We start from the raw sequence: 7,952 nt of genomic DNA on the forward strand, positions 1-7,952 counted from the left end.
GCTGTGCCCCTTTAGTCTGGTTTTGTTTTATGGGCCTGTCTAATCTTTGAACCTCAAGAGTGACTTCAGTACTGAGCTGAAAGGGTGTCCGGGGGCCATACTACTGGGGCCTCTCCAGCCTCTGTCAAACCACTAAGACGTGTGTGTGTGTGTGTGTGTGTGAATTTTGTTCTGCATTTTTCTCCGGCTCTGTCTGGCACCCTGTATTGTGATCCCTGTCAAAGCAATTGGTGATGGTAGCTGGGCACCATCTAGTTTCGTTGGACTCAGTCTGGTAAAGGTCTTGGTAGTTGTGGTCCATTAGTCCTTTGGACTAATCTTTCTCTTGTGTCTTCGGTTTTCTTCATTCTACCTTGGTCCAGATGGGGTGGGACCAGTGGAGTATCTTAGATGGCTGCTCACATGCTTTTAAGACCCCAGATGCTATTCACCAAAGCAGAATGGAGAACATTTTCTTCATAAACTACGCTATGCCAATTCAGCTAGATGTTCCCCGAGACCATGGTCCCCAGCCCTCAGTCGAGTAATTCAGTCCCTCAGGGAGTTTGGATGTGTCTATACAGCTTCCATGACCTTGGCTTGGTCTAGTTGTACTGGCTTCCCCAGTTTTGTGTACTGTCTTAATTTTCACCAAAGTTACCACTTATTCATTGTCTATTAGTGTTTTTCCCTCCCTACACCTTCTTTGTAACCACCAAAGATTGTTTCTTTTTGTGTGTAAACCTTTTCATGAATTTGTATAGGAGTGGTCTCATATAATATTTGTCCTTTAGTGATTCACTTATTTCACTCAGCATACTGTCCTCTAGATTCATCCATGTTGTATTCCATTGTGTGTATGTTGTTTTCTTCACTTTTACCGTGCCCCCCGCCCCCATGCTTTGTACAGTGCCTGGCACATAAAACCAAAACTCATTGTCATCAAGTTGATTCCAACTCATAGCAACCCTATAAGACAGAGTAGAACTGACCCTTAGAGTTTCCAAGGCGCACCTGGTGGATTTGAACTGCCGACCCTTTGGTTAGCAGCCATAGCTCTTAACCACTTCGCCACCAGGGTTTCTACCTGGCACATAGTATATTTGTTGCATGCATGAGGGCATATATGTTTCCATCATTCCAGCCAGATCAAGCGGCTGGCGACTCCTCAGACATGGCCTTTTCTGAAAGCCTCAATCAGCTCAGTGGTTTTCAGCCACGGGTGATTTTGTACACACCCCTCCCACACCCCCAGAGACCTTCGTTAATGTCTAGAGACTTAATTGGTTGTCACAACTGGAGGGGGAGATCCTACTGGGGAACAGAATATGCCCCTCACAACAAAGAATCATTCAGCCCAAAATGTCAGTAGTGTCAATGTTGAGACACTTTGGTCTAGCTAATTCTACCCGTCCTTCAAGTCCTCTGTTAGCCTCACCCCCTCCAGAAAGCTTGGGTGAAGAGCTCCTCCTCTGGGTCCCCAAACTTCTTCATGTGATTTACCCCCTTGCCTTGCAATGGCTTGTCCTAGTTGTCTCTCACCGGAACAGCTGAGGGTAGTGTGTCTAACACACGGTGCACCTCCACGTCTTTTACTGAGTGGTGCAGCCTCCCTGAGCTGGAGGGAGGTAGCGTGCTTCTGTGACGCACTGAGACAGCAATATGATATGGGTGCAACCTCACAGCACGGTTGATTCAATTAGCCACTGTGTCAAAGTTTGAGTTATTCAACTTTAATCCCACTAGCACTATGACAGAACTAGGGCATTAGGAAGGATTCCTAATGATGAAGACAGTAGGGCGAAAGCTTCCCGTGCGATCAGCTTTCCTTCGGGTCTTGCTGATTACCCAGCAAGTGCAGAGTCTCTAGATCACCAGCGAAAATAAACACCCATGAGGCCTCCCACTTGTGCCTTCCGGGTATGGTGACCACCACTGGAGAGCCGGAAGCCCTCTTCTCTGCACCCAAGTTTTGGAATAGACTGGCTGCGACAGTGTGCCTGTGGGAGGGCTCCATCCCCCTCTTCTCTAACGGTGCTCCTTCTCTGCACCCACTGGTGGCCTTCCCCCACGGCCTGTGGGCCTCTCTCCCTGCCCTGGTGGCTCTGGTCCTCTGCGGGGGAAGGAGCACCGCGGCGCTGGAGGTGAGAGCAGGACTGGGAACGTGACCTCCAGCTCACTGCTCCTGCTGTGACTGGGGCACTCCGCCGTGGGCCTTAGAACGTTCGCTGCTGTCCGAGGGGTCCTGTTCCCCCTCCTCCGCCTGCTGGTCGTGACCTTGTTCCCGAGCCCGCCTTCTCTCCAGCATCTCCTCGAAAAAAACCTGGCAGCTGAAGCCCTCTTTGACGCCGTGCTGGACATGCTCCAGCAGCGCCTCCAGCGTGGGGAAGACCCGGCAGCAGGCGACGCAGCGCAGCCCATGGTCGGTGGTGACCAGCCAGTCCGGGGGGTCCCGCAGCTCCTGGAGGCGGCAGTCCAGCGGCCCCAGCAGCTCCGACTCCTCCGGCTGCGGGCAGCGGTTCTTGCTGGCTTCCAGGTCCCAGCGCAGGTCCGTGTTGGAAGCCATCTCGAAGGAGGACCCTTTCCTCCTTTGCCTCTTAATGAATTCGGCTTCATAAAGGCGGGGCTTGGTGCTGACCGGCCCGAAGCCGCCCTCGGTCTCCCAGGCCACGGCCACGCCGCGCACGGTCTGCACGTGGGTGTAGAAGGCGCACGCGCTCTGCGGGACCCCACCCTCCTGCTCGAACCTGCCGGAGCAGCAGGACTGGTACTGGGAGTAGGACTGGTACTCGGAGGAGGACTGCGACGGAGGGGTGCTGCTCCAGCTCAGCGCCCCCAGAGCCCTGGAGGAGAAGTAGAGGTCCCTGTCGTGGGGAACAGCAGGCCCAGGCCGAGGAGACTCCTCCCTCTTCATGGTCCCTGAGAAGGAAGGACATTTTCATCAGTGTCCCTAAGGGAACAAGTGCCACCGCCTACCTTCCCTTTCTTCTTTAGGAGCCAAGGACCCGGACGGGAGCCCCTGGGCAGGTAGCACTGCTCCCCGGCCCTGTTCGTTATAAAACGTGGAGAGCAGCGGTGCCTGCCTCCTAGAGTGGCTGTAGGGGTCCCACAGTGAATGCGTGGCTGGCGCAAACCGTTAAGGTGCCTGGCTGCTAACCGAAAGGTTGGAGGTATGACTCCACTCGGAGGCGCCTCTGAGGAAAGGCATGGAGATCAATTCTGAAAAACCAGCCACTGAAAACCCTCTGGACATACATGGGGTCACCATGAGTTGGAGCTGACTGATAGCAACTGGTAAAAATCACCAAAAAATAGAAGACATCCCAGAAGGACACCAACTGGCAGGTAAACCAGGTCAAACCTGTTGCTGTCCCGTCGATTCCATCCCATAGCAACCCTACAGGACAGAGCAGAACTTCCCCATGGCGCTTCCAAGGTGGTGATTTTCACCAGAGCCGAGCTTTCAGTTAGCAGCTGAGCGCTTACCCACTGTGCCACCAGGGCTCCTTAACTGGTGAATAGATAAACACATTGTAACACATCCATACAAGGCAATGCTGTTCATCAGTAAAAAAGAATAAACTACCGATGCGTGCTACAATATGGCAAAATCTCAAACGCATTGTGCTGAATCAAAGAAGCCAGATTATAAAGACCTCATACCACACTGCGCGTAAATCCCGTTTTTTGGGACATCTTGTCATTGGTAATACGTACTACATACAGTGTTAAAGTATATCAGTAAGACACCCCCAAAGACAAATAAAGATCAAATTTATAAAGATACTGATAATAAAAGACAACAATAATGAAAAAAATGAGGTATTTGAATTATGTCAGAACCAATTTACGATGGAATCGTCTGGGGCAGAACCCCACCGTCAACGTGGAGCAACCTGTATGTCTCATTTAGATGACATTCCAGAAGAGGCACAACTACAGGGACAGAAAACAGATCAGCGGTGTCTAGAACTGGGGACAGGCAGGGAACTGACTGCAGAGGGGCACAAGGGAAGTTCGGGGAAGCCACAAAAATGTTCTTATAAATAATTGTGATGGTTATATGAAGTTATACATCTTTCAAAAGTCATCAAGATGTGCTGTTAAAATTGCCAGAGCTGTATGTAAGCCAATCAGAAACAAGCAAGGCGTGGAAAGGGTGAGCCCCCCACACTGTGATGTGTCTGCGTAACCCTCCCTGGGGTTGCCATGTCCTTGAACACTCTTTGTGCCCCAGTCACCATGTCTTAACTCAATGTCAGAACAACCCTAAGAAATTGCGTTGTTTTTATTTCCATTTAACAGAGCAGGAAGCTGAGGCAAGTTTAAGCGCCTGGTGGAGCCAGAGCTGGCGCCGGGCCCTGGCCTCAAGAGCCTGAGTTACCCTTAAGGGCTGTCTTACGGCTCCTTCCTACCAACCTTCACAGTGATGCCCTAGTTTAACTTTAATACATTTATCTTAAAGGAATTTTTATATCACTGCTGAAATCACAGGATTGGTATGTTAATTCTGTTTTTTTCTAATATATGCATAGTCTAAATACATAATTATTAATATTTCACATTTTCATCCACATACCTTCTGAAATCACCTTATATGCTCATAACCACAACCTAGATCATTACAAGCATCCCATAGCTAATTTCCTTTGCCCTACCATCTGTTTTTATGGCCAACACTTCAGTAGCAGCGTCAGGAGCAACCTGGCAGCTCCCCGCCAGGTCCTCACTCCTTGCTGCACCCTACATTCCTTCCCTTCAACCCACCTGGCCAACACACCTCCTCACTTTCCACGGTAGACTCAGGGCTGACCAAGCTGAGAGTGGCTCCATCTGATGGCGACTGCTGTCCTGTGTGGTCCACGAAGAGGCGTTTCATGATTTGAAACCCGCACCCAAGGGTCCAGCAGTGCTCCAGCTGTCTGGTGAGAGTTTGCTTGGGCGGTGCTGAAGCCCTCCAGGTGGCCACTGCCTGAGTGGCTGCTGGGCTCCTCATGGTTACTAGGATCCTGGAATCATTCTGTGACCTCATCAGTGACACTGACCAATTCTGTGACCTGTGGCAAGGACAGAGGGACCCAGCCAGGGTGCCAGCAGAGGGTTCTTACCATGGTCTCATCGTCCACTTGGGGCCTTTTCTGCTTTGTGTATGATGGGGGACCTGCAGAAACACAGAACATACAGACACACACTCAGATACTTATACACATGCACACACACAAACTCACACACAGACTCTTATCCACACATATACTCACACAGACACACACACATATACTCACACACGTTTGTAATCGCTCAGACACGCATACACATAAGTGCACGTAAACACACACATACGCGTAATCATGTACAAAGATAATTAACATAAACACCCATTTAAACACAGACACATACACGTAAAAACACACATCCACAGTTACGTACATAAGCATAGCCACCCACATTCACACAGACACACACCTACACACAAACTAACACACAGATTCACTCAACCACACATAGACATATAGTCATAAACCAGTATCATAAGGAGCCTACTTTCCACTGTGCAAATTGGGGGTGCAGCAGACTGACTAGTGTCCCCAAAAAAGATATGTGCAAGTCCTAACCCTGGTACCTGTGCATGTGGCCTTGTTCGGAAGTAAGGTCTTTGCAGGTGCAGTTGAGCTAAGGATCTCGAGATGATACTGGACTTGGGGTGGGCCTTAAACACAGCGACTGGGGTCCTTATCAGAAAAGGAGAGGATACAAAGACACAGAGGGAAGACGGCCACATGAAGACAGAGGCAGAGACTGAAGTGCTGCTGGCACAAGCCAGGGACTTCAGGAGCCACCAAAAGCTAGAAGAAGCTAGGGAAGATTTTCTCCTCGAGTCTTTGGAGGGAGAATGGCCGTGACGACATCTTGTTTTCATGCTCCTGGCTTCCAGAACTTTGGGAAAATAAGTTTCTGTTGTTTTTAAGCGACCAAGTTTGTGGTACTCTGTTAGGACAGACAGGGAACATACACATTTTGGTACTGGGAAGTGGGGGTACTGCTGTAGCAAATAGCTAAAAATGTGGAAGTGGCTTTGGAATTGGGCAATGGGTGGGAGCTGGAAGAATTTTGAAGTGCTCAATAGAAAACCCTAGATTGCCTTAAAGAGACAATTGGTAAAAATATGGACACGGACGGTAATTCTGGCGAGGGCTCAGATGGAGCAAGCACGGCATAGACAGCTTTGATGGTCTTGGGGAACACGCGTGTGGTTTTGAACAGAACGTTGCTAGAGACAGGAGCATTAAAGGTGCTTCTGATAAGGCCTCAGGTGGAAATGAGGAGCATGTTATTGGACGCTGGAGGAAAGACAATCCTTGCTAAAACGTGGCAGAAAACTTGGCTAAATTGTGTTCTACAGCTGAATGAAAAACAGAACTGTAAGCAGTGAACTCAGATATTTAGCTGAAGAGATTTCCAAGCAAAGTGGTAAAGGTCCGGCCTGGTTTCTCCTTGTTGCTTATAATAAATTGCAAAAAGAAGGATTAGATAGGGCTGGGACAGATTGTAGGAGTCCCTTACTGCTCTTGGCTACTAAGGTTGGAGGTTCAAGCCCACCCAGAGATACCTCGAAAGAATGGCCTGGAGATCCAGTACTTCCCCAAAATCAGCCATTAAAAATGCTATGAGGGCCCTGGTGGCACAGTGGTTAAGTGCTACAGCCGCTAACCAAAAGGTCAGCAGCTCGAGTCACATGGGGTTGCCGTGAATCGGAGTCAACTTGAAGACAGCTGGTTTGGGGCAGATTGTGTTTTCCAAAGATGGTGGCGTGCATGTATATCTTATCCCACATGTTCTTCTTGCAATGTGATGTTGACATTCTTCCTTCCAGAGGGTGGAGGCAAACCTGGGGGGACTTTAGTAATTGCCTCAACCAACAGAATGCAGAGGAAATGATGCTTCATGGCTTTCAATGTTAAGTCCTAAAAGACATGACATCCTCTGGGTGCTCGATATTGTCCCCCCCAACCCCCCCACGGGCCTCTCCTTTGGACGCAGCCACCGTGTTGTGCAGAAGCCCAGGCCACATGAAGGGGCAACGTGTAGCTGTTGCAGCCAGCCCTCCAGCAAAGGTCTCAGCCAACCACCAGACACGTGAGTTGGTGAGCCTCCCGATGATCCCAGCTCCCAGCCCCTGAGTCTTCCAGCTGAGGCCCCGACATCATGGGGCAGAGACAAGCCATTCCTGCTGCACCCTGACTAAATTCCTGACCCACAGAAACTGTGAGCAGGGGACAAGATGTTTTCACACCACTAAGTTTTGGGGTAACTTGTTATACAGTTATAGTAACTGCAACAGCTGCCAAGACAAGCTTTGATTTTTTTCTCTTTAATGTTTAAACATTTTCTAGTGAGACAGCTCAGTCCTTGGTGTCTGCTGCAGGGCCCCTTCTTGGCCCAGTCAGGGAAAACTTGAGGGCCAGGCAAGCACGGTGGACAACTTGGGAGGATGGTTCCCACCACCCATTTACTTATTTGCTCAATCCCAGGACTCACAGCACTTTCAGAATCGTTCACCCATATCCCCAAGGAAAAAATCCATCACAACTAGAGAAGGGTGTTTATGTACAGTTCCTTTTACCACTAACCTTATAATTTCCAGCCCAAACACCATTTGCCGAAGTTACTTAGGTCAGCTCCTTTTGTTCTCCCAGAATCTACATGTGTTCTTTCTGGTTCTTGAAATAATCCTACCAGCTAAAAAAAAAAAAAAAATTGGTAGATACTATTAAAACCTCGTGTGTGCCGGAGTAGAACTATGTTCCACAGGATTTTCAAAGGCCAATTTTTGGAAGTAGATTGCCAGGCCCTTTTTTTCGATGTGCCTCTGGGTGGACTCCAACCTTTTGATTTGCAGCCAGTTAACCAACTGCCCATTAGCGGAATGCACCGCCCAGGGAGTCCAGGAATTATTAGACCTATTTAATAGATCG

At 49.3% G+C, this 7,952-nt stretch overlaps 1 protein-coding gene across 1 annotated transcript; it reads right to left on the reverse strand.

The window, feature by feature from the left end:
- Positions 1 to 1,885: 1,885 nt before the first annotated feature.
- Positions 1,886 to 4,858, reverse strand: FAM170B (family with sequence similarity 170 member B). Its single transcript, XM_049855992.1, has 2 exons — positions 4,747 to 4,858; positions 1,886 to 2,898 (listed from the first exon to the last, which is right to left on the reverse strand). The coding sequence occupies exons 1-2, from the start codon at positions 4,856 to 4,858 to the stop codon at positions 2,156 to 2,158; spliced, it is 855 nt and encodes a 284-aa protein (XP_049711949.1). The 3' UTR covers positions 1,886 to 2,155.
- Positions 4,859 to 7,952: the final 3,094 nt, after the last annotated feature.

The sequence above is a fragment of the Elephas maximus genome, chromosome 16 (genome assembly GCF_024166365.1).
Source record: "Elephas maximus indicus isolate mEleMax1 chromosome 16, mEleMax1 primary haplotype, whole genome shotgun sequence".
NCBI lineage: Eukaryota > Metazoa > Chordata > Mammalia > Proboscidea > Elephantidae > Elephas > Elephas maximus.